General features: G+C 47.9%; 1 protein-coding gene across 2 annotated transcripts in view; it reads left to right on the forward strand.

Moving 5' to 3' along the window:
* LOC119173605 (venom metalloproteinase BumaMPs1) overlaps positions 1-27,952 on the forward strand; it is a 513,062-nt gene that overhangs the window by 140,418 nt on the left and 344,692 nt on the right. For both annotated transcript variants that reach the window (XM_075896273.1, XM_075896274.1), the window contains exon 8: positions 13,964-14,094. In XM_075896273.1, the coding sequence (XP_075752388.1) occupies positions 13,964-14,094 (131 nt within the window). The remainder of the gene's footprint in view (positions 1-13,963; positions 14,095-27,952) is intronic.

Raw genomic sequence — 27,952 nt, forward strand, 5'->3', positions numbered from 1 at the left:
TGAATTTGCGTTTGAATTATCTAACTGTGAAGCTGTATGGGTAAGATTCATTTGACCCTTAACATTGAGAACAAAAATATTGTCTTAGATTGCACTTATAGTTCACCTTCTGCCATCGTCAGTGTTTTTACAGTGCTTATGGTCTAGAATCAATACTATCGAATAATAAAAATGTAATCATTGTTGGTGATATAAATATCAACCTAATTGAAAACTTGTTCGTCAACTTCATGACATATTCTAGTCGCTTAAAAGGTAAAACTACGAGTACCTAATCACTCGAGGTGCACGCCTCTCTCTTGATGTGGGAAGCTCACTGATTTTTCAGCCACTATCGCACCCTCTGATCTCCTCAGAAGAAGACATACTTATTAGTGATATCCCCGATCATTGTCCCATATTTCTTAGGGACAGTTCTTCTCCATTTTCCCGTTCTGCATGCTCTCACAAGCTTATTTAGAGTAAGGAAGTACTGAGCAAAGGCATTTCTGAGTCAAACTGTATGGTTCACCGAGACGAAGGACAATGACCCTCTATAAACATTCGCGCACTTTCTGTCTTTGTTTTCAAAATGCTTTCACTCCTACCTATAAGAAAAAGATACAAGAAAGTTCTAATGCATCACCGCAAAGGTCATGGATTACTGAATAATTACTTAAAGCTACATGCAAACGCAAGCAAATCTACAAAAAACAATCATTCAGTGTTAAACTGAGAGCACACTTTGTTTCACGACCACCCTGGCGGTGAGAGCATGGACTTCTCAGCTGCTCCCGCAGACGAGAGTGGTGGCCGGTAGAGGCGGTGCATGCGCGCATCGCTGTAACAAATCTGAATGGCGCTGATGGTACTGCTGCGTATTTTAGTTAAACCTTATATAAAAAGAGGGATCACGTATAGAGGAAAACGAGGACGTAAAAAGAGAAGGCGGTGTTGCATCCAAAAGGTCAAACGAGCGAAATTCTGCCTTCGCTCTCCTGTCTAGTGCTGTCAGACTCCTTTCTATACCGAACGGTGCGTGTCTGCTATAGTAATTCGATGGTGAAGACTGTAACCAGTGCAGACCAAAGCCAAAGAGTTGAGTTTGAACGACGCTTTGCTGGAAATAAAACGAGCGTATTATGCAACATACGACCTATGAAAACTTTTTTTTTTCATCTAGCCCGCTAAGCATTGAGTCGTCCACTTCAGGACTAACAAAGTCTTTATGTGTCCATTCATCTGACCACCACCACCAAACTCTGATGCCACCACGTAAAGTGAATCATACGATAAGCAGGCAGTCTTTTTTTTTGTAAACAGTTGCGTGTAAAAGCAAGCTTCCTTGCCCACGCGATTGTGTGGGGCCACGTTCACCTACGCCTCCGAGCTGTTATAAAAGATATTCTCGCGGTAAACACTCCATGTTGACATGTCTCTAACTTAATTTGTGTAAAAGACAAGGTTCTTGTTACGAACGAAGCAGTGGACTTCACAAAGCTTAGCTTTGTGGAGTCAGCCGATGCGGTAAGCGTCTTTCTCACTGGATGCGGTGGCTGAGTATAACCTCGGAATTTATGCTTTGCTAGAGCAGCTTTAAATGTCTTCGATTTATACTCGTTGTTTAGTTCGCCTAGCATACAGCTTCAGTTTTCCCGCTTGCTTGTGTCGGCCTAAAATGAAGGTGTTTGTTCAACATCGATAATCGCTAGGCTTTCATGTGCCAAACAAGTTATCATTTTGAGGTACGCTGTAGTGTGCGTATCAAGATTTTGACCGCTTGGGGTTCTCCAATGCGCACACATATCTTTGTTCATGGGTATTCCTTTTATATTTCAGCCCCTTGGAGTGCAGCCGCCGTACGTGCGTGGTCACTAATCATCCCGCACCCTCAAGAACAGTAGCGCAACGTCACACCTGCTATGCTGCCATAGTGGTTTGCTTGATCGACGCCCACATGCATGCATACCGCGGACAGGGCGTACAAATTAACGATGCCACAAAGAAAAAATTGACGCAGCCACCACTTACTTTGCTTTCGTTTTGTTTTACTGCAGTTGTTGGCAGCGTGGTATCGTCGCAGCATGTACTTATGAATAGAGGCATGTCAGCCAGTACTAGCATTAGCCCGAAACTCACCAGGCAAACAGAAAATGATGACGAGGTAGCTTCAATTACGGCACATTACTGTCCTTCCGATACTATATGCATGGACGCAGTCCGCTTTGCAGGGCTTCTCTCTGTTTTTAGCGCTTTTTACGTGAGAGTAGCCTTTGGACAAGGTTACTTTTCTAATACGAATTGCAGTATTACTGGCGCAATGGATTTTTGAGCTGTTCTTTCCAAAATGAAGCGCAGCAGCAGCGCACGCGCGTGCTCCCAGAGTGGTACACTGCGGGCAATCATCGGTGCGCGAGCTGCTGGGTTGTGTCATGACTCTCCGCCAGGTGCTCTCTTTCGGCGCGCTACCTATCCAGTGCTAGTCCCCCATACGATATACTGTAACTATCTCTATTCACAGTTAAAAAAGCAATAAGATACTTTGAACGAAAATATTAGAATGCGAGAGTAACGCAGAAGCAAAATAGAATGAATGAAGTTAGTTTTTAAATAGAAATAACAGCCACGGAAACATCACTTGAATAATTCATAATGGCGTTGTGCACTCAAACTTTCGCGACATTGGTCACGCATTCAGTGATGTCTTTTTTCAAGCGACAATCACATGCTAAAAACAGCCTATCATGGCTGTTTTTAGATTCGTAAACGACCATCTCATTGTTGCCCATATTGGTCATAACCATTTTGACATGGTAGAGACAGAAACTCTAACCATGTTCATGGCAGAGTTATATCCTCCTGGAGCTGACGCATAAAGTTCCAGATGACAATTTCATGAGGTTTCTTGACCTCAGGCTGTAACTTTCGCCAGAAGCATTGGGCTGGAGCTATGAATCACGAGGAAATAACCCGGTGCTTCAATTCACGTCCGCTCACTCAAAATTGGTAAAGCGTGCGTGATAAATTTCTGTTTTCAAATTTACTGGTGAAGTCTTGCCACCACAAGTTTGATGCAAGCTTGTGGGCTTAAGCTAAACGTTTGATGGACTCAGGTTATCTTGTGCGCCTCTTAGCCACAGACGCAGAAAATACAAGCAGGAAAGGAAGGGCTAACGCCAGGGGCCAGACAGCCGCCTCTAAGGCAGCCAAGGTTGCTGTAGTGTTCTACACGCATGTAATTTCGCATAATTTGCGAAAGGATAGTGGGAAAGACTGGTGCAGATGTAGTGTTTTCTGCTCTCGAGTGGTTCAGAGGAATGTACGAAAAGGTTCATTCAGACAGTAGTGGGAAATGAGCTTGTAAAATCAAGCACCGGGTGAAATTTGTGAATTCTTGTTCTAGTGTTGTCTATAGCACTCCTTTAATTTGTGATCACATATACATAGGCTAATCTGGAAAGTGTGTGAACGAATGATTTAGTGAACACAATTACAACCTAGGAAAAGCTTTATCTGGACATTTGACCCTTCACTGTCAGAGGTGTGGTAGCGTCCCTGCGTTTCAAAACACCCGTGTTCTCTAGGGCACGCGACAGAACCACGCGTGAAATCATTGAAGCCTATGGAATTGACAAAATGAAAGAAAAATGAGTAAGTGTGGCTTTCTTAGCTGGTCACTTGAAGAAAAAAATGTATCTAGAATCTTCGCTTTTACGTTGGCGAGTGCAGACTGTCACAATCGGTGATGACACGTGCATGAGCTGTGCTGTATCTTAACATGATGCTTTCCAGGTTTGATCGGTCTAGAGTTATTGTTAAATAGCACGTGTGATCGCTAATAAAACATTAAGTGCAAGTTTGTGGTGTGTGTGTGTGTGTGTGTGTTTGTGTTGGTCTTGTGTCCTTGTAAGGGTGTGCTATACTAATATGAATGATGAACCCCAACCAACCAGCCTGGCAACGTGCCTTAGCAAGTATCGATGTCACCTCTTTATAAAAGCCAAACGGTCAGTATTTCTGGTACATTCTAAAAACATTAACGATAGGGGTACAACACAAGTCCATTTTGGACTCACTTTTGTTTTAAATGCGAAGCGTTTCTTAGCGAACTTTGGCGACTTTGTGCGTATCTATCTATCTATCTATCTATCTATCTATCTATCTATCTATCTATCTATCTATCTATCTATCTATCTATCTATCTATCTATCTATCTATCTATCTATCTATCTATCTATCTATCTATCTATCTATCTATCTATCTATCAATCTATCTATCTATCTATCTATCTATCTATCTATCTATCTATCTATCTATCTATCTATCTATCTATCTATCTATCTATCTATCTATCTATCTATCTATCTATCTATCTATCTATCCGCGTACGACTTTTAGCTCTCCTGACCGTTTAGATAATGGGATCAATACCAAACTTGGTATCGAGCAACACGGCTGTATGAAGAACGTAGTTGACTAGTCACACCATGAAAATCATGATATGCATGTCATGAATGGCATGATTTACATTTCATGGTCCTGCAGCTATTGCGGTGGTTTCGCTCACATGGCATGTTGCAAAACTAGTATGTTATGGCACGAATGCATGTCGAACACAAGCGATAAGCTCTAACATGAAAATAATGAAATGCGTGTCATGTAACAACATGAGTACATGCTACGCTCATGATGCGCTCGTGGCCGTTTTGCTAGCTCCACATATACTAAATTTGCTATTACTTGACGTGAATAGAGAACGAAGGTGAACGACACATCCAAACGTGATAATTAGGACACAAAATTAAGTCTTGTGCAGCATTGTTTATCTCCACCTTGTAACGTCATGTTGATTTTTGAGTGACATATCAACATTTCTCATTAGTGCTTCGCATATCATCGATTCCCCCTGTACGTGGGATCTGCCAATTTTATTTATATTAACTACTAAAATAATTACACCATTCACTCTGAATATTTGCTCTAAGCTGATGATATGACGATGTTTACTGCGACAATATGGTTCGTCACCTTAGAGATAAACTAAGTACTGATTTTCACAACATACAATTTTGTAAGTTAAACGAGATCTAGTGAAAGAAAGACGATAACGAAAGAGACGAGCAAGCAAGCAAGCACCAGCGTCAGATGCAGCAAGAGACTACAGCTCGTGCTTGCTCGGACTATGGCTGCTTGACCCCCGTCGCTCTTCCACGCTCCGCGTTTATCGTTTGTCAAGCTTCCCTGACGTCGAGTGTTCATAAACCACGTCGCGTTTGGTGGAGGTACGTGAATTTTTTGTACCAAACTGGACCTCGGCATCCGGAAGCTCTCCCTGCTTTGTAACCTTGGTACCACCATGGCCAACGAGACCCTTCCCTAGTCAGGACTCTCAGCCGTTCTCGCCACCTGTGGTACCATGTATCGCCAGTGAGAGCCACCCATCTTCACCGGCTCTGGGAACTCGGATGCGGATGATATGCTGTTGAAGTACGAGCGTAGCAGTGCCAGTAACATGTGGGACGACGAAATGAAGCTTTGGTATGTCTAGTTTCATCTTAATATCGCTAAATTGTGATAGCACAACCACGAAAGTGGCCTTCCTACCTGGACTGCCTTCAAGATTTTTGTTGCGGACGTCTTCCATTGTGGACGTCTTCCAGACTTTCATTGCGCTGCTCTGCGTGTTGCAAGCATCAGACAGAGCAGTGTTTGCGTCAACGAGCGCAGCTCCCCGGTGAGAACTTCACTGGCCACATTGAAGATGTGCTAAACCTCTACAACCATGTCAGTTCCACCCTGACCGAAGAGGAGAAACTTTGACACATTCTCAACGACATCGTGAGGACGACGATTTTGAGATGCTGTGCGCAAGCAAACTCACCACCGTAGCAGCACTGATGTTTTTGTGTCGGAGTTTTGATGAGTTGCGTCGGCAGCGCTGGATCACACGTCAAGCCCTCACAACGCCCGACACAATATGTAGCTTGTAGCTTACTGCGCACCATGCCAGCCAGGCGCCACTGCTATCCACTATCAAAATCTTCATCCGCAAAGAGGTAGTGGGTCAACTTTTATTGCTCCCTTTCACGAACGCACTAGCATAGATCTTGGCCCCTGACATTCAGCACGTCATTTGCAACTAAATTGCAGAGGCATTATTTTCTGTGTCCCAGCAACAATGCGTCTCTGCACCACTCACACTGTCATCGCTTTTCAACCCCCTCAGTAGCCTTCACCCTACGCCTGCGCTGTGGTGCCGACCCCCGCTTCTCCACCAACCATGAATTCTGCAGCGCCACTTCACAACACAGGGCCTTCGCCTCCGTTATTCCGCCGCCCACACGTGAGGTGAACGCCAGACAACAGGCCCGTCTGCTTCACCTTTGGTGTCACTGGCCACGTCGCTCGTCACTGCCGATGCTACATACCTCCCTTTTTTCAACGTGATGACCATGCCCGCTCCCTCGTCGCCAAGCAAATCCCCAAATCTCACCTCAGCTAACCGCCCTTCAATCTCCAGTGCCCTATCACCATATCCTCAATGACGCTCGCTGTACCTCATGCGTCAGTGCTGCACTACAGAGGAGGAAAACGAATAGCTGCAGCTCCGGAGGTAAGCGCTGCAGGCAAGTTGGTCTGCCTATGGCCTAGACGCGTCTCGCCGCGAACTGTTTTTGACGTCGATGTGAAAGGAACCGCCACCATAGCGCTTATGGGCACAAGAGCCGCTGTTTATGCCATCTCTGAGACACTCTGCCGCATGTTTATGAAGGCGACGACGTCGCTGTGTGAAATATTTCTCCGTACTGCCAGCTCCCACTGCATTCCGCTGTCAGCTGCAGTCGCTTGCATGGCGGCGATTACCATTCAGGACGCACTCTACGTGATCAAAATCTACGTCTTGCTCCCACGACCATGTTCTCGGCTGTGACTCTCTCTCAAGCCATAGCGCCATCATTGATTGCTCTCATGCAGAAGTCGCTGTTACGCCCTTGCAGATTTCTTCTTGAGAGGATCCTCTTCCTCACAAACTTGTCGCCGTAAAGGACACATATATTTTTCCACCCCCACGCCCCCTCACCAGCACCTGGACCCTTGTCACCATAACGCGTACGACTGTGTTGGACGGGGGATCACTCTTCGCTCCGTCAGAAGGCTTCCTCTGCCACAGCTTACGACTACCCTTTGAAGTACTATCACAAAAATCTTGCGCGATGATAATGCTCTTTGCCAATTCGCTCACGTCCGCCGTGACGTTATTTGGAAGAGAATCTCTGGGGCGTATACTAGGCTCCGACTTATTGAATTCACTAGACATCGCCGAGGAAGAACTGTATATTCAGCTAAACGCCATGACATCACCTATTTCGACATCTACAGCCCTAATAATTTTCACCCTTCGATTGCCAACGACCTACCGCCATCGTATCACAGTAAACTCCTTGCTCTTCTGCACGACTTGCGCTCTTCTTTTGATTGCGGCCGGCCAGCCTTGGACCGCACGAAGAGCGTTACTCCTCACGTTGACACCGGTTCCCATGCTCCGTTACGCCAACGACCTTATCGAGTTACCTTGGAGGAGCGCAAGGTTATTAACGAACAAGATGACGACATGCTTCAACGCGAAGGAATTCAGCCGTCCCAAAGCCCCTGCTTCTCCCCTGTCGGCCTTGTGCACAAAAAGAATGAAACCATAAGATTTTGTGTCGACGATTGCCGCCTCAATAGGAGTACTCGGAAGGATGTGTACCCGCTTCCGCGCATTGAAGATGCTCTCGAGTGCTTAGAAGAGGCAATATATTTCCCGTCCCAAGAACTAAGGTCTGGGTAATGGCAAGTACCGATGTCTGACACTGATCTTTCGAAAACCACTTTCCTCGCACCCAATAGACTCTACGACTTTAACGTCATGCCGTTCGGATTGTGAAATGTTCCAGCTACTTTCAGGCGGATGATGGACAACGCCCTTGGCGGCTACAAGTGGAGTACCTGCCTTCGCTACTTGGATGACATGGTAGTCTTTACTTGGGGTTTCTTGACTCAGCTTGTCCACCATCAAGAGATTCTGACGTGCCTCAGCTCAGCTGGTCTCCTAGTCAATATAAAGTTGTCTCATTTTGCGGCACGCCAGTTGATGATACTTAGCCACGTCATTTGCAAGAAAAGGCGTTCTGCCGGACCCAGCAAAACTCCATGCCGTGGCTGAATTCCCGAAGTGCACTAGCATGAAGTCGCCTCGAAGATTCATTAAGTTTGTTCCTACTTTTGCCAATTCATGCACGGTTTCTCTTTTATCGTTGCCTCTCTTGACAATGTTCTGGCCATCTCTAACGGTGTGTCTGCTTGGTCAAGAGAGTGCAACACATCTTTCAAGACGCTGCGGCTCTTGCTGTTCATATTTATGGCACAAAACAGAGAGAAACGGAGACAGAGAAGGAACACATATACAGGACACGCACTGCAGATCAACTGACTTGTATTGAAAAGGCCAAAAATCATCGGACATTCGTGCTTGCGCACAATCACACTTTGAGATGCTTTCTTGTGTCTGTCAATTCACGTGTAACCACCCAGCTTGCGTAAGATTTACTCTCAAATAGTCAATCTCTTTTCTGGAGAAGGCAATCGATGCCTCCCTGACACATTTTCTGTCATTTTCACTGACAGCAAATGCTTCTATGATCTCTAGCGTTGCCATATCCTTGCTTTTTCTAAGCACACGTGTATAAGAGAAATAAGGAGCACGACCACACCTGCAGCGATGATCCGCCAAATAACACCCCGCAACCTGATCGTCAGCTGCCGAACTGTGCTCTCATAATGTCATTAAGACAGCGCCCGCTTTTTCTTATATAGCATCCACCACATGATAGGGGTGTCTCGCAAGAAACGAACAGCGTTGCCTGCTTTTTTTGTGCCTTTTCGACCATTCACCACTGGGCACATGCGGGCCAATTTTCCTGGGGCAGAGAATACCATCGACACACCTCATATTGCTGCCACTTTTTTTAGCCAGTGGGAGAAGTGATGGATGCATGGCAAGGCTACATGTCTCCCCTTGGCTTGCCAGAGGACCTTCCATGAGTACCCACTCCAGTCCTCACCTCCTTTAGAAGGGTTTCAGCCCCAGAACTGATGAGTTTATTGGTAAAGCCCACCCTCTCGAGGAGGTGTACTAAGCTACCTTTTTCATGTGGCAGGTGCTATATAGGACAAAGCAGGCGGTGTCCTAATGACAGATTGCGAGAGAACCTGTTCGTAAGTTGACGCGCAGGCAGAGGGGGGGGGGGGGGTCATTTGGCGGATCAATGAAGCTGGTCTGGCTGTACTCTTGATTTTGCCAATACAGGTGTTCTAAGAAAAAGCAAGCCGAAGGCAACGCGAGAGATTATGGAAGCGTTCGCTACCAGTAAGAATGAGAGAAAATGTGACAGTGTGGCGTCGGTTGCCTTGTCCAGAAAATGTAGATTGATTGATTGTTTGATATGTAGAGTTTAACGTCCCAAAACCACCATATGATTATGAGAGAGGCCGTAGTTGAGGGCTCTGGAAATTTCGACCACCTGGGGTTCTTTAACGGGCACCCAAATCTGAGCACACGGGCCTACAACATTTCTGCCTCCATCCAGAAAATATAGAGTATTTGAGAGTAAATCTTATGCATGCAGAATGGTAACCCGTGAAGTGACTGACACAAGAAAGCACATCGAGTGTGATTGTGTGCATGCGCTTATGTCCGACGGCTTTTGGCCTTTTCAATAAAAAGTCAGTTGATGTCTAGCACTCGCCCAGTTTGTGTTCGGTCTGTGTCTCCGTTTCTTTTCGTTTTGCGCTATACAAGTAAAATGCAAGTGAATGAAACCTACTAGGCCGCATCCCCACTTTGACGGCGCTTGCTGACATCGCTCCGATACTCTGAGACTTTGACCTGGATGCGCCCACGGAAATTCGCACTGACGCCAGTGGTGTCGGCCTTCGTGCCATGTTGGCTCAAAAAAAGGCGGGATACAAAGAATACGACTTCGCTTACGCGAGTCGAACTCTGAAGAAAGCCGAGTGCACTTTGTCTGTCACGAAAAAACAATGCCTCGCCATAATGTGGGCTTTGGTCAAGTTGCGTCCGTTCCTTTATGACTACCATTTAGACATCTTCACGGATCACCACGCTCTGTGTTGGCTCTTGCGGTTGAAAGATCCGATGGAACGAATCAGTCACTAGGCGCTCAGGCTGCAAGAAAACGACGTTCGTGTTGTGCACTAATCAGGCCGCACGCACTCAGACACGAATGCTCTTTCCCAGTCACAACTAGCATCCACCGTGCCTTCACCATATGTTTCTTTGCCGCCAGTCGACGTCACCGACATGTCAGAGAAGCAACGCAAACATTCTTAGGTTAGCGACCTGTGCAAAATTTTGGTGGATTCATCAGCATACTCCGTTTCCAGATCTATACGTCGTGAAGCATTCCGTTTTGCCACTCGAGATGGCCTCCTCTATCGGCGGAATCACGCATCTCACGGCTGGAGGTGGCGCCTTATGCGCGTGCAAATGTGTGCTGCTTTCCATCCCGACCCACAAAGCGCTCACGCTGGAATTCTCAAGACCTACACCCGCGTGCGTCAGAAGTACTATTGGCGCGGAATGTAATCTCAAGTGTGCAAATACATGTGCGCTTGTACTGCCAGTCAGCGATGAAAGGCTGCCGCTCAACGGGTTGACGGTACATTTCAACCTCTCTCATTTCCGGTGGGTTCATTTGACCACTTGGGCACTGATTTGTACAGCCTGCTTCCCTCATTCGCTTCGAAGAACAGATGAATCATCGTCGGCGTAGACCACCTTACGCGTTATGCACAATCGGCAGCATCGCCGACAGCAACAGCCGGAAAAGTTGTGTTTCTCATCCTACGCAACTTCGTCCTGCGCCACAGCACACCTCGTGAACTTGTGAATGACAGAAGACGTATTTTCCTATCCAAGCCGTCGAAGCATTGCTAGTTGATAACGTGTAGTGAAGAGGAATGCCCACTACTGCAGCGACATCGACGCGATGGCGTGAGCTAGGACTGCCTGGTTGCTGCTGCAACGACGCCCGTATACCCGGCCAGCTCTTGCTGCCTCTGTCCCAGCGCTGCTACCGCTTTTCGCCTTGCATTTACATTATATTTTCGTTTCCTCCGACCCTGCAATTGCTTAGACGAAAGCTGCCGTCCGTCATGCCTGACGACGTTGTCTTCACCCCCCCCCCCCCTCCCGGGCTTTGCCACCCAGGGGCTGTCCCGGTGCCCAGCTCCTGTGAGAACCCGACATCTTCAGCGGCATAAACGAGAAAGAAGACATTGAGGATTGGCTGGAATACTATGAACGAGCCATTGCTACCAACAAATAGGATAATGCCATGTAACTCGGTACCGTGAGGTTTTATTTAACGGATGTCACCAAGTTCTAGTACAGAAACTACGAGGCGAACATTTCAACTTGGACGACCTTCAAGACCTGCATTGCAGCTGTTTTTGGACGCCCTGGGGTGCGCAAACTACGCACAGAACAACGCCTACGAAGCCGGTCGCAACAAACTGATGAGACATTCACCAGCTACATCGAGGACATCCTCGACCTCTGCCGGCGTGTTGATCTGACGATGGTGGAAACTGACAAGGTACGACGCATTATGAAAAGCATTTGCGACGACGCCTTCCCAATGCTACTTTCGAAAAACCCTGCCACTTTCTCGAAGCTCGTCGAGCTGTGTCAGAGTTTTGACGAGCTCTGACGACAGCGTCTTCTCACGCGACGCCCTAACGTCCCGGATGACACCCTCTCAAGCTTCACAACTATTTCTGACCTTCACTCACTGCTATTGCAGATCAAGGAGTTTGTTTGCGCTGAGGTCGCTCGTCAGCTGTCGCTGCTATCAACAGCCAGCCAGCGACCATAATATCTGCCAGCAAACATTCTTGAGGTCATCCAAGAGCTAGTTTGCGTGGCTTTGCCATCTGCCTGCAACACTTCGCCGTTCCCGACCCCTGTGGCCTGTGCCGAGGTGAACGCACCTCTAAGCTATGCTGAGGTTGCCGCAAAGCCTCCTTTTCAGACTTTTAGGTCACTACCATCAGCCGTGCCCACTCCTCGGTTCGCTCAGCCAAGGTCCCTCCAGAGTAGTGGACAATGGCGTACACCCGAAAATCGACCAATATGCTTTGCCTGTGGCCTGCCTGGCCACATAGCGTGATACTGCCATCGGCGTGTCCCTGCCTATCACCAGAACTACCACCAAAGCTTCGAACCTGCCCCTTATGTGTCACCGCGCCTTTCGTTCGCAGGCTCTTAGCACCCCGACCAGATGTCATCTTGCCCCGCCGCGGTGGTCTAGTGGCTAAGGTACTCGGCTGCTGACCCGCAGGGTGGGGGTTCGTATCCCGGCTGCGGCGGCTGCATTTCCGATGGAGGCGGAAATGTTGTAGGCCCGTGTGCTCAGATTTGGGTGCACGTTAAAGAACCCCAGGTGGTCTAAATTTCCGGAGCCCTCCACTACGGCGTCTCTCATAATCATACAGTGGCTTTGGGACGTTAAACCCCACATATCAATCAATCAATCAGATGTCATCTTACGCCGACCACCACCCTCCTGTTAACCATCGCTCGCCATCACCGATGCGTCGTCATCCTTCATCACCCAAGCGGGAAAACTAATGGCCGCACTCCAGAGGCAGGAACTGCGTCACCCGCGAAAAGACCAAGGTGTCTATTCACCGACGAATGTTCTCTACGTATGTGTGGACCGCGTCGCTGCACTCGTTCTTGTCGACAGTGGTGCCGCAGTTTCAGTGATTAGTGCCAGACTCTTCCGCTTGCTCAAAAAAGTAATGACGTTACTAGGAAGTATATTGCTTCGTATAGCAAGCGCAAAGTGCGTCACGCCAGCCGCTGCTTGTACTGCTCACATTGCGATTGACGGCCTCATCTATGTTGTCGAATTGTAGTGTTGGATTACTGCTCCCTTGACCTCATTTTGGGCTGGGACTTTATCTCCGCTAATAAGACCGTCATCGACTGCTGTCACGCTGAGGTGGCATTTGAAGTGTTTAGCGACGCTCCTTTGTGTGACGCTCTTGAAACCGAAGATAAACTGGAAACGGTTATTTTGCACTTAAAGCTAAGTACGCGGGTTATCTATGTATTTCGTTTTAATCTAGAATGTGGTAGCCGAGACCGGCAATCTATTCGGCACCCTCGAGAGTATCAATGCGACACCGTACGTGCTATGATATTACGGTGGTTTGCTTGATCAACGTCCACGTTCATACTTACCTTGGACTGGGCATACCATGGCAGACAAAAAAAAAAAACTACTTACGCAACTACCCATTGCCTCTAGTGCTCTTTTCTGCAGATGTCGACAGCGTGGTATGAACGCAGCATGAAGTTATGAATGGAAGCTTACTAGCCTGCACCGGCTTAACACAAATATCAGCACGTTGCCGGAAAATGATAACGAAGGAATCGCCAACATCGCATAGCACTGTGTTCGACGTCGTGTGCATAGACGTAATCATTTCGCTTTGCAAAGGTTCTCTTCGTTTCTCAGTGCTTTCCTGGAAAAGTTGCCTTAAGACAAACTTATCTTTGTATAAACTATAAAGGAGTACTACTGCCGCAATTGCTGCTCGCGGTGTTTGGGTCAAGATCAAGCAGGCGAACGGCGCACGCGCGCGTGCTCACCGCAACCGACTGAAGCTGGTCGTCTGGGCGCGTGCAGCTGAGTTATATCCCGACTATACCCGCCAGGCAGACTTTTTTCTCACGCCATTTATCCACCGCTTAGAAGACACTCGGTTCGGGCTTGATGGTACTTATTCATAACTTTTGTAAACGTGAGAGGCACGTACGTATAAGACGAACGAAGGAAACAGGACAGGCGCCTTTAGCGCCTACAAATGTTGTGTCCACCGCTGGTCTCACATAACTCAAAATATTTGCAGGAAGACGTCGAATATGTCAACTTCACATCAAGAGGAGTTCTGGCAGCGATGGAAACGGTAGTAAAGCTAACAAGCTATGTCGCAAAAACGAAACCGCATAAGGAAGCTGACTTGGTCATCCTCATCTCAGCGTACGTATTTTCCTTTTGCTTTCTGGTAATTAAAAACAGCGCAGAATATCTACACAGCACTCTACACTCTAAGGCAAAATACCCGAAAAAGGAATAACGGAGCCCAATAGATGCGCGCGGTTAACGGATAGACTGTTGAGGAGCAACCACAGAGGGAAGCGTATCGCGCGAAACCAAGGGATGAACCGCCCGGGCATTGCAATCAGCGCGAAAAGCGTTGCCAAGGTGACCAGGCCTCCCTCTCTTCCTCTGCTGGCTCCTCTGCTCTCCTCCGCTGCTGGTCTTTCCCGTATTTTTCCGGCGACGGTTTGCGTTGCGTCGTGCTCGGAGTGATCGACCACAGCTGCATGGATTTGACGATTTAGGAATTACGGCGTGGTGCTTGTGTGTACGCTTGGATGAGCGTGGGCTGCTGCTTTTGCGTTTCGCTGCACCCATGAAATCTGGAGCGAGTATCGACACGTCACCACGCTGCACTGTATATCTTTGGCTTCGAGATTGTCACGACCGACACACGACAGCAACAGTTAGGAAGGCCAATATGGCGGCAGAGAATCGACAGGCCTATGTGATATATACTTCAGTCCGACTCAGGGCGGAAAACAGCGCTGGATTCTAAGGCAAGTAGGCTATCATTCTTTATTCTACTCTACTTGTCACGTGTGCGATACGGATCGCGCTTGCCGGCAACGGGCTCGGTCGTGTTGTATATCGCACGCACGAAATGCATCGCGAAGGGCAGCTTCGGCGTCTGCAGTTCGCCTATGCTTTGCGACTACCTGGAAATTGGCCGCCATTGCTGTCGGCCTCCCGTACGCTCGCTCGTCGAGTGCTCGCGTGTCTTCACCGCTGTGATGAGCTCCGGGCCGATGATATTGGGCTGAGACCTTGTCGCTGTGTTGGGAGTCGTGGAAAACACGTTGCGGGTTCTCGTAAAGAGCTTGGTTGTAGTGTGTCGCGCGCTGTAAGTGCACCAGCACGGGCTGGCGGAGCTTTCGCTAGCGTTGGAACTCACTGAAAATTGGTCGCCATTACAGTTGGCTTTCCTGCCAGTCGGTTGCAAGCAGCTCGGAGCTCTCCGCTGGCCGCGGAGGCGGACTTGCGTTTGCGCGCTGCACTCGCTCGAGTTTGTTGAAAAGTGCCGCATTAAGGTCGATTTCTTCAGCGCTAGCCCCAAACCAGCTCGCCGCTGTTCGTGGCGGCGGCCAAGCGTACGCTCGCTCTCCTGTTCGAAGTTCGCTGGCGGCAGACATTCCGCGCGCAGCGCCGTGCTTGGTCTCGCGTTCGCTTGCTCGAGCTGAACGACGTCGCTCGCTTAGGACTCGCCGACTTGTTGGCTGCACGGTTCATCGCAGCGTTGTGGCTGCGGCCCCTGAGCTGTTGCGCTATAGGGATCGAAATGAGTCTTTGACGATGTGTGACATCGCGGTGAAATTTTTAGCATGTCATATCTCACGTATGTTTTCATTTCACCTTGCACGTATTTCTAATATGCATTTGTATTCGTCCTCTGTCACGTGTGACTCACTATTTTACATAATTAGTGTGCAGCCGTGGGCACACACCGCGCTGAAGACTGTGTGCGCTGGCGTCTGCAATGCCTGTCATCCATCTCTTTTTTCAGAGCAGCTTCAGAAGGTCTGCACGAGATGTTAAAGTAAAGCTATTTGTGTGTCATATCTACACGCATGTTTTTATATTAACGTGCACGCACTTGTCATATGCGAGCATTTTCATCTTCTGTCACGTGTGTCTACTTATTTTTCTATCTTATTGTACGCACAGCCGTAGGAACGCAACAGGCGGAAGGCTGCGTGCGCTGGCGTCTGCAATGCCTGTCATCTATCACTTCCGTCGGAAGAGCTCCCCAAGGAGTGAACAAGATCTGACAACGATTCTGGGATTGTACACTTCACCGTGAATTTACTTAAAAGAACGGAGAAGCTTCATGTGTATGTAGAAAAATAAAATATTTCGATGTCTCACTTTTGCCTTTCGTTGCCATGACTGCGAAAGCAGTTACAAATAGGTGGCTAACTACTGTTTTGCGTGTTCTTTTCAGGCGAAAAAAGTATAGGGCCTGACGGAAAATAAACAAAAAAAAAAACAATCTGTGAACTGGGGACAAAAAGTCCATCTGATTGGAGTACTTGAGTGGATCAACCGTTCGTCCGGCAAGGTGAAACTGTGAGGAGTAACGGTTGCCCGGAAAGGTGTAAATGTCGGTATTAACAGTTGCTCAATAAGGTGCAAATGTGAGGATTAAATGTTAGTCTTTTGAGGTGAATTGTGGGACTAACGATTACTCATTAAGGTGTAAATGTAAGGAGTAAATGTTAGTCCCCTGCGCTCATCTGCGTGGACTAACTGTCAGACCCGGTGCCGTTAGTCCTTACAGAGAATATTGGTTGTGGCAGCCCCATTGGTCCCCAAATGGACGAACCACACACCCTTTATACACCCTTTTGCCTTAGAGTGTACGTACGTTCTAACGACTGATATGAGCTAACTTGTAGCTGAACACAATATATAACAGTATATCGATATGCCTGTTCTTTCATTGCTGACCGTTGATTGAAACAGGTGGCTACAACGGCTGCACTCCGACTAAGGTGGTATATGTTATGACAATGGTATATGTATCGCAACAGTCAAAGAATCCTTGCTGAAGAGAAAGCAGGTTTGCTGTCCACGCGGCGGCGTTGTACATGAGCGAAAAACTGCGATGGATGCAAAAAATATTGTTGGAGCACGTGCTCTGAGCGGCAGTAAATTATTTCACATCACAGCCACAGACGCGATTAAAACTCCTTTGTAAAAAACCGAAGGAGTTTCAACATCCGCCAGAGCAGGCGTCGTGTCGGGCGAGGAGTCACGTAGTACTTAGCGGCATGAATGTGAATGGCGTAACGTGTGGAAAGTTCAATGCTGCCCACTACAAATCGCTCCACCTCTACAGACCAATCCTTGTATAGCGCATGCTACGTGCACGCTAATAATGTTTGGGTGCTTTAAATAGGGGCGTACTTTTAGTCAGAGAATAATTTTTGCAGATGAATTAGAGTATGCATATTTATCAAACTTTGAAGCTTATAATGAAGCGAATACTATAGTAATAATCAAGCTGGATGTCTAACTGTAATAGTGGAGGCGAAGTGGCGCACGAACCTGCAATGACCGTGTAGCCGTCACAATTTTTTGAAATGGGGCCATGATAGCAGAGTTAGGTGTGTTTGATGGTAGAAGCACTGTGATGGCTCTTTTCGCCGCTTTGCCTTTTTCGCCGAGTGTCCCTCTGAATCTCGCGTGGCATATGTCATAGCTGACGCTCTGTTCGAAACACCGTGTGCATCCGGTTGCTGCAAGTCCGTAACTTCGTGCTTGTTGACTAATCCCTGTTGCCGTGCCGGTTCGTTCTCTTACGAATAGTGCTGGTACAGACCCTGTAATGCACGCATGTATTGAAAGGATCGAAAAAATGACGGATCCGTACGGTGAAGCGCCGTACCGCGGAGCACCTTCACGTGGCACGTGGAGCCACCGCTACCGTACCCCGACGAACAACAATACCAGAAGGAGAGCGAGCAGCTTTTTGCAGGCTAACCTGATGTGATAGGTTCTTTTTCGTCCGATCGCAGCATGACTTTCACTCTGCATCACAGATTGCTCTTCGTGACATCACACACGTCACTAGAGTGGCCGAAAAAGTCCACAGAGTAGTAGAGATTGTTTCTCGGAGTTTGCGTCGCACACGCGGCTTGTAGCACTGCCACATGTGGCATCGTCGAATGTGACAGCATTTTGCACACGTAACGTGTGCTTATTTCAAATGTTTGAACAAATATTGGAAGTAGTTGAGCGTTATTTCAAGTGTTGCATAATGCGTTACCCCAAGCGTGGTTGTAGAGACAGTGACTTTTACGTCAACGAGCTTGTTTCGCAGAAATTGAGGTGTCGGTGTTAGTGTCGTTGGTAATGAGGGGAAAAACGTGACATGCGTAACTCAAAAATGAAGATGCAAATCAAATAAATAGAAAAGATCTTCTAGTCCGAGTGAGTACCGAAGCCAGGCTGTTCTACTGCACAGGCACGCGCCTGCTTAGAAGTACAACGAAATGAAGTTGATGCTTTAGAAACACATACGTCCTGTATACAGGCGTCACAATACGACATGTGATATCAAAAAAATTGCGTTTTACAAGTCTACATTGCCTAAGGATGAGAGAACATGTGATTATCCTAACTACCTGGTGGTTTAAAGCCGGCCACCCATAGCGAAAGACATGCGGGATACTGCGCATATTCACTTATGATCTTGTAATCAGTGCATATGAAGTTTGAAAATATTACATGCGCATAATTACGTATTGTTCAAAGCATGGTACCCGTTATACAGAATGCAGCCATATGCGAAAGCTTCACTGACGCGAACAAGCCACTTTCAACTTTATTGATTGTATTGTAGTATTCCATAATTCAAACTTCTCGAGCAACATCCTACAATAAAGGCACGAACTAAGTGATTGAAGTAAGCACTGCACAATAAACAAAAGTACCGTGAAATAGCCCAAAAACGGGGATGAAGTGCTTGTCCTCAAGGGCATTTCATTTTTTGGATTTTTGTCTCTACCTATAAATCGAGGTGAAAAGTAACTCTCTGAATAACCGAGTTTCTGGACGTAGTAATTAAGGCTAGCAATTATTTATCCCGCTGAGAGTTTTGAGCAAGTTTAGAGAAAGTAATTTTTCACGGCCTTTACTATGTTTTCGGCGTGATTGACGAGAGTTTTTTCAGGTGGCACAAAAAAGAAGCTGGCGGATGCAATCGCGCAGTGAGTCCATCAATTGATTAAGCACCAAAGAAAACAGAATCGATGATATCCAGAGAAATTAACATAGCCACAAACATACACTACCACGCAGAGCATGGTATCAGATACGACATACCACGCGAAATCTGCACTAAACTCATAGTACCACCTTCGCCAAGGAACATTCAACCTGAGCACCACAAAGGTAGAATAATCAGTAGATCAAAAGTTATGCTCCGAACATATGATGAGGCAGTCTTCGTTAATGCAATGCACTATCGAATTTATTGCCGTTTTAAGGCGATAGTGTTTGAGATCTCACGTCGCAGAAAACCCACCGCCAGTGTCGGCCCCGTTGGTTGTGAGCGAAAAATTGTCTGTGCGTCTGTGACCGAAAAATCAAGTTACAGAGATAGCTGCGGGAGGCTGCTACCTGTCCACGCGTGCGCACGCAATCACACTGAAAAAACCGTGCGTTCGAAGCAAAAAAAAAAGTGCTCAAGGTCACGAGGCGTGGTGGTTTTTTTTCCCTGCCACCCATCCCTGCTAAGCTTCCAGCGCTGTCGTCAGGACGAGAGAAGAGATAATGAAATTGCAGCTTGCGACAAACCTTTGTAACTCCAATCGCACTGGACAGATTCTTGAAATATTTCGGCGTCGAATTCGTGAGGCAATAAACTCTTCTAGTGAATTCGTGCGATGGTTACTTGAAAAAGTGTTTCTGGGCCCCTTCAACGCAATTTGTTCGACAGGTGTCAAGACGAAAACGAGCCCATTCGGCAATAAAAGCGCGCGCTGGTTCAATCTACTGTGTGTTTATTTTTGTGCGTGCGTGTGTATGTAAAAACATAATAATAAGAAGGCACTTAGCGGTTGAAGGGTGCACTCGGGGCCGGGTTTTGCTATCGCTTTCAACACTCAAAGGTGAAGTTTAAGGGTCCCCCAATTTTTGTTGCTGTGGTTGTAGACCATACGCACAAGTGCCAAACCAGTGCTTCAATTAATACGAATCTCGTGGATAGGGCAGAGGAGGTGGCTATCGCGCTCGCCATAGCTCACACTGATGCCCAGTATATCATCAGTGACTCACACACAGCCGTCCGATATCTAGAAAATGGTGTGATTTCTCAAGTGGTGCTGAAAGTCCTTTTTTAGGGCAAAACCTTGTTACGAAGCCGCGACGCCAACATGGTCCCGAAGGCACCAATGCTCCGAACACCGCCGACAAGTTCACCAGCCGTTTGGCAGCGTGTGTTGCTCAGCTTGCGACTGATTCTGCGCAGAGCTGATAGACGAGTGGACGAGGCGACGGTGAGTTAAGTCAGGGTTTATGTACGGAACAGAAATAGAGCCGTGACATATTCGGCACTGGAGCCGACAGCTGCTACGAAGCGCACCGCCGACGAGGTTACGAAGGGCGCCACGAAGCCCGCCGCTTACAAGGACACCGGCCGGACTGACAGCGAAATGGCTCGAAGAAACGAGAGGCTTCTCTTACACATAGGTCTACTACTAGTGACACGCCGCAAAGCTTTTTTATATGCACCGGGTCGATCTTTGAGTCACCAAACGTCCAAACAGAAGCGCCGGTGGCCGTGATGTCAGAATCCTCCAATGGGGACCCGCCGCTGCACGTGGTTTCTCCCAAGGACGAGGGATGTTGCCACGCATTGCGCAAGACTCGCCAGACAGGAAGGCGCCGATTTCTTCATCGGGCTCGTGGGTTGAGGGAGCTCGCTGTGCTTTGTGTGAGAGACCGGTGCCGCCGCTTGATGACGTCGTTGAGTTGATCGCGTCAGGTGGGCCCGGGCCTTGACCCTTGCAGAGGCATTGACGTTCAGTGGGGACTCCCAGGCGTAACCGCACGCCCACCGCCAGGCAATTCACCGGAAAGATGAGCTGCTTCCACGAGGCTCGGATGTCGGGTGCGCTCGTTTGCCAGGTCCCTTCAGGTGTGCCTCCAGATCCATGAAAAGAAAGTAGCTCTAGGCTGAGTTCCGTGAACACATTCATTTCTTGAGGACGGATCCCGGCTACACTGGCTTGTCACCACAACTTGCCGGCCAGCTTCACTTGTCTCTTCTGACAATTTTTGGTCTCAGCACTTGTCGATGGTTCTGAAACTTGTCAAAAACGGTTTGACGACAGACAACCACGACACAGGAAAGTGCCTTCCGTCACCCGACGGAACACCAGACAAAGTATAGTACAACATACACCTAGCTACGCGCCTATTGGAATTTCGTTGCCTTTACATCAAAAGACACATGTGGGACACAAGCCTCTTAAAATGAGAACTCAAATTTTTACACGTACAACAACGTAATGAAATAGAATACAACATTAGGTTGGCCCCTTGAGATCACTCTGGATGAGAGCGCTCAGCTAAGGCCATGATGAAGACAAAATTTGGCCCCAAATCGCCAGCGAAAAACCGAAAAGTGGAGAAGGTACTAACTAAAACGCACGGCTCAATGCGTGTTCATTAGCGTTTAACTTTCCTTTTTTTTGTAGCGAACATTAAAGTTGTGCTGTTGAAGTATTATGCTCCACCTCAGTAAGCGGCCACTTTTAGGCGACATGTTTTTCAATTAGGTTAGAGGACAGTGGTCCGTTTCGACCACGAACATCGAGCCGGAGACATAATAGGCTATAGCTTTTGAACGGCCCACACCAGACAAGCGCATTCCTTTTCAGAGGTGCTGTATACCTCTTCCCTGCAGCCGAGTTTTCGACTTAAATACAAAACTGGCATTTCGTTACCAGCACTGTCTTCCCGGCACACTATAGCTCCCATGCCGCGATCACTCGCGTCCGTTTGAATGACAAATCCCTTAGACAAATCGGGTGCCATGAGAACGGGCTTTTTGCTTATGGTTTGTTTGAGCTTTCAAAACGCATTCTCTTTTTCTGAGTCCCATGCTATTTTAACCGACTCGGACTTTCGAAGTGTGTCAGTTGTATTGATTGATTGATATGTGGGGTTTATTGTCCCAAAACCACCATATGAATATGAGAGACGCCGTAATGGAGGGCTCCCAAAATTTCAAACACCTGGGGTTCTTTAACGTGCACCCAAATCTGAGCACACGGGCCTACAACATTTCCGCCTCCATCGGAAATGCAGCCACCGCAGCCGGGATTCGATCCCGCGACCTGCGGGTCAGCAGCCGAGTACCTTATCCACTAGACCACCGCGGTGGGGCGAAGTGTGTCATTTAGAGACTGGCAATGCTAGAGTACTTTTGCACGCAATGCTGATAGTATGCAGCGAGGCCCAAGAATGCCCTTATCTCAGAATTTGTGGTTGGTCATGGATAGTTCACGAAGCGGCTACCTTAATTTATGAAGGCCTACGCCGCACCCAAGGTGACTTTTAGTAGGTTTCACGGTAAGACCAGCTTCTTTCAATCTGTTCAGCACAACCCGTAAATGCTCGACATATTCTTCCCAGTTGTTTGAGAAGATGGCGACATCGTCAAGATACGGCAGAGAGAACTGAAAGAGGTCATTAGGAATGCAGTCCAATAAGCCTGAAAAACAAAAGGCGCATTTTTCAATCCAAAACTCAGCCTAAGTGGACGATACGTTCCGAATGGAAAAACGAATGCGGCATAGTGGCTAGCGCACTCCGTAAAGAGGACTTGCTAGTACCCTCGCACGAGGCCTAACGTGGAAATTTAGCTAGACTGTGACACAGTTTCTATCCTCTCGTCTAGGTTGGGTATCGAGTAAGTTTGGTCTCGAATTGTGGCGTTAAGATGCCGATAATCGATGTATGGCCTCGGATCTTTTCCCGACACTTGAACCAATATTAGAGGAGATGTATAGTCACTCGCGCCCGGGGCTATGGCTCCCAACTTCAGCATTTTATCGATATCCTCTTTCATGATCCGCTTTCGGACAGGGGAAGATCGCTACGGCTTGCTACGAAACGGCTCCTCACAAGTTAGCTCGATATCGTGTTCAATCACTGTCATGCTTCCGGGACGGTCCGAAAACACGTCTTTAAACACGGAAACAATCCTTCTCATGTCCCCCTTCAGGACTTCACTTAACCTAGGCTCTAGGTTCAACTGCTCCAAGATTACCTCCGATCCCCTTTCGATTACATCACTAGAACTCAAAATTTCTGCTCCCCCTTCCTCTGAATCATTCAACAGCATATTTACGACCGCTTTACGTTAAACGTATGGTTGCATCAAGTTACTGTGGTAAATTTTGTTTGGCCGCCTTCCTAATTTCACTTCATAATTTGTGTCAGAAGGCTTCGATATTACTTTAGCGGGCCCTTCCCAATGAACCTCAAGCTGGTTCTTTTTGGGCGGCTGCAGCAGCATTACCTGACTTCCTACTTCAAAAGTGCGCTTCTTCGCCCATTTGTCGTAGTACTCCGTCGACAACACTTGTGCAGCCTTCATGTGGCTTTCCACAAGATCTTTCAATTTTCCAAGCCTTTGAAGGAGAACATACGCAACTACATTAGGGTCGTCATCAAATCCCTCCCAAGACTCGCGCAGCATTCGCAATGGTGTTCTCCAACTCCTGCAATACACAAGCTCTGCAGGGCTAAAACTAGTGCTCTCATGAGGAGCTGATCTCAAAGCAAACATAGCGGGAGGAATACAAGCTTTCCAGTCGCATTTGTGCTCGTAGCAAAGAGCTCTCAGTATCTGTTTCAGAACGGAATGCATACGCTCTACCGGAATAGATTGCAGATGATAGATCGAGCTATACACTACTTTTATTACACATTTATCCAAAAAGGTAGAGGTAAGGCAGCTGGTGAAGACACTACCGATGTCGCATCGAATTTCAGAAGGAAATCCAACGCGTGAAAATATAGATACCAGTGCATCCGCGACATCAGGGGAATGAAGCTTCTTAAGTAGTATCACTTCCGGAAATTTTGTGGCTACACAGAGGGCCGTCAGGATGTGCCGACAACCTTGCCTTGACAATTGAAATGGCCCGACGACATAAATTACTAGGCACCGAAAAGGTCCTGCGATAATTGGAACAAGCTTCATGGGTGCCTTCCACTTGTCCGTGGATTTACCGCTCTCGGACAAGTGTCGCATGAGCGTACGCAATCTTCGTTATCCTTCCAGCATTTCGGCAAATGAAATCAAAAGAAACTCTAGCCTTGGTCTTTTTTATGCCGAGATGCCCGGCCCACACGTTTTCATGCGCCAGTTTCAATAGTTGGCGACGATACTTTTGTGTCACAAAGAGCTGCTCATACTTGCGACCTTGCTCATTTGTGTAGCTCCGATACAGGAACCCTGCTTTCTCAAAAAAATAAAGGAAAGATTCTTCTTTTTTACAAAATTTTACGCTTTTCATCAGCTCTTTATTTGAGAGGTCCTCACGCTGCTCTCGAATGAGTGTTTCTCGATCAACCCTCGACAGCTCGTTCCAACTTTGCGCTACAGGCGAGAGCGTTGTATCCCTCTCACTCTGACTCAATGGCGTCATGTCGTCTCCTCCACAGTCAGAGACCGCACCGGTCGCTTCGGCCACGGACCACTCGAGTGACTGCTCAAATGACTCACACAGAAAATTTCCTGTCTGAGGTTCTGTCGACTCGCCGCCAAGGTCACGCAGATCAGCAGGCTTTGCAGGTGGTGTTAGACCACACTGAACAAGATCTAGTTCCTGCGAAAGCTTCCGCGCTTGCGATCGCGTGAGGTCCATGTACGCTAAATTAGAGAAGAACAATTTACCCTGGTCTTTGATTGAGAAGCTGCTCGGAGTTATTAGAGAAAAGATCAGGAAAACAATCGGGAAGCGTGGCAGACCCAGCCGCTTCGGTGCGAAGCTTACCGAACGAGCCTTCAATGACAACTGTAGCGATTGGTAAGCAAGCATTCTGCGCTTCGCCGACTTGCCTGATCCACGCGCATTCTCCTGTAAAGTCATCCGGAGACACCAATGAAGGACGGACAACGTCCATGGTTGCCACTGAGTCTCAAAGTGCTCGACACGTTTTCCCATTCACACTAATTTCTTAGAGATATGGCTGTAACAACCGCATGTTCTTTTACGATTCTCGGATCGTTACGAAACAAACTTTTGCTTACAGTTTATCGCGATGTGCCCTTCCTTTTCGCAGTTGTAGCAGATTTGCGGCTTCCGTAATTCAAACGCCCGTGTGATATCAGTGCGTTGTTTAGGAACCTCACTCGATTTCTTCGCTTCCGTTTGCCCTTACCCAACAGTGTCCTTCGTAAGAGACGGGTACTCCCTGAAATTACGGTGCGAAGCGGTTGTCCGTTGATCAGGTTTCTTTGAAAAGCCCTCTTTCCTTTCATCCTTTTTAATGCGCACTGCCCTGCTATGCAACTTTCGGTGAGTATAGTACTCCTCAGCTAACTCTGCCGCCTTGTTTAACTGTACTTCACCAAGTTTGTCCTGCAGCCAAAGCTTGGCATCCTCCTCGATGCAGCGGTAGAATTGCTCCAATGCAATTCATTCTGCCACTTTATCGCGATCATCATAAACACCTTCGCCCTTGATCCATTTAATTAAATCGGCTTTAGGACGAAACGCGAAGTCAACGTGTACCTCAATCCTCTTTTTAGCATACCGGAACCTTTGCCTGAAAGCCTCGGGTGACAATTTATAACATCTCAAGAGCACTTCCTTAACCTCGTCATAGCTCTCAAACGCTTCCTTCGACAAGCACGTTATCACATCGGCCACTTCGCCGGGAAGTAGAGCTAACACGTTCTGCACCCAAAGAGACCGCTACAAAGTATTTCGCTCAGAGAGATGTTCAAACTTGACGAGATACTTCGCCTTGTCCTCGCCTACTACGAACGGTGGCAGTTGCTCGCGAATTTTCCGACCGCTGACCTCAACTGTCGCAGAAGCTACGCTAGGCGCCTGCGAACACTGTGGGATTGCCAATTCTATTCGTTTCAACTCAAGGTGTTCCTGTCTCTCGGGCTCCTGACAGCGTTCTTGCCTTTCACTTCTTCACGTTCGCGAACTTCACGCCTTTCAGCTTCTTTGGGTTCGCGAACTTCTCGTTTTTCAGCCTCCTTGCGGCGTGCTTTGATATCCTTCCAGGCCTCATCGACTTCCTCATTCGTCACTCCTGCATCTCTCATGATAACAAGTATCACTGGTTTTTGTTCCACACGGCCCAAAATAAGGCCAAGTTCCTCACAAGTTTCGATGAGCTCCTTCACTTTAAGGTTTTCCATCGTTCACACTAGCCTCTTGCTGTCTGCCCCTGTTAAGAATCTACTTGCCGTACCCACTATAAGTCTACTAGCAAGAAGCGCAAGCAATTTTAACACTTCCGCGTTTACACCCTCCGCATTACCTGTGTTTCAAAGCGCTTTGACTTTGCTTGAAACGACCAAAGCTCCCTCTAATGCTTCACACAGCCCTTCTCTAAACTACTATAACCTGTTCTAGAGTAGTCTGGGGAACTGAGAAGAAAACATCAGGCAGTCACTGCATCGATGTCGCTAACGCTGGCTGATCGCGCAGCCTGCCAACCACTGTTACGAAGCCGCGACGCCAACACGGTCTCGAAGGCGCCACTGCTCCGAACTCTACCGACAAGGTCACCAGCCGTTTGATAGCGGGTGTTACTCAGCTCGCGACTGCTTCTGCGCAGAGCTGGTAGACGAGCGGACGAGTCGATGGTAAGTTAAGGCATGGTTTATATACAACACAGAAATAGATGCGTTACATATTTGGCACTGGAGCTAACAGCTGTTACGAAGCGCACCACGGATGAGGTTACGAAGGCCACCACAATGCTCGCCGCTTACAAGGACACCGGCCGCGCCTACAGCGAAAGGGCTCGAAGCAACGAGAGGCTTCTCTGACACATAGGTCTACTACTGGCGACGCTGCAGGGCTTTTTCTATAGGCACCAGGTGGTTCCTTTGAGTCACCAAACTCCAACCAGAAGCGCCACTGGTCGTGATGTCCGAATCCTCCAATGGGGACCCGCCGCTGCGCGTGCTTGCATCCAAGGACGAGGCATGTTGCCACGCATTGCGCAAGACTCACCAGATCGGAAGGCACAGATTGCATAATCGGGCTCGTGGGCTGAGAGAGCTCGCTGTGCATTGTGTGACAGACCGGCGCCGCCTCTTGGTGACGTCATTGAGTCGATCGCGTCAGGTGGGCTCGAGCATTGGCCTTGACACAGATTGCCTTTGCAGAGGCATTGACGTTCAGTGTGGACTCCCAGCGTAAAAACCTGCTTGGACGACCTAAATGCATACATCCTCTGGTTCCTGCCCACACGCCGGTTGACCACATGGAGGTCAATTATAACAAGGTGGCGCACAACGTGGCTTGAGGTCTCACGTTCTCGGTTACGTCTCGAAACCACCCGCACGGACTTTCTTGTGGAGGAGTGGAAATGAGGAGATAGACTTCAACAACGGGAATACGCCGCACTTCACCCCAAGCTAAACCAGGCCCAGTCTGCTCAGTGACGGCAATTACAAACAGGCACATACACAAATCCCGTTATTATGAAACACATTTCCCCTGACTTGTATATGACCGATTCATGCAAGTATTGTTGTAACAGGGCCACACTAGCGCATATTCTCCGGGAGTGTGCAGCACTAACTGGCAACATGAGAAATGCAGCCTCCGATGAGGACCTTCGGGAGCGTTGGCGAATCGGGCTGCTCATTTCGAGACTGGATAATCAACTCTGGATGATCCAGCAGGTCAATAAAGCTGCTGAGAGACATGGTCTCTCGGCTGACTCCTAGGTGGGAACCCAACCCGGTAACCTTCAGGAAGTGAACAAAGTTGTCCATTCACTCCCAAAAATACACTAACACAACCAAATCAGAATAAAGCACCACCTGAATGAAGTGCTCGCGTTACGAAACCGCACTTCGACAATCCGGTATATTAAGGTACAACATTTTCCCCTGCCATGTAGTTCAGGTGTAAAAGAGCGGATTTTTCTGGCATTAATAGTCAATAAAGGTTAGGCACATTGGTAAAATAGAGGTGGACTGCGAATCACCGTAACACCACTCTTTTGGTATAAACCC

This window comes from Rhipicephalus microplus, chromosome 5 (assembly GCF_043290135.1).
Source record: "Rhipicephalus microplus isolate Deutch F79 chromosome 5, USDA_Rmic, whole genome shotgun sequence".
NCBI lineage: Eukaryota > Metazoa > Arthropoda > Arachnida > Ixodida > Ixodidae > Rhipicephalus > Rhipicephalus microplus.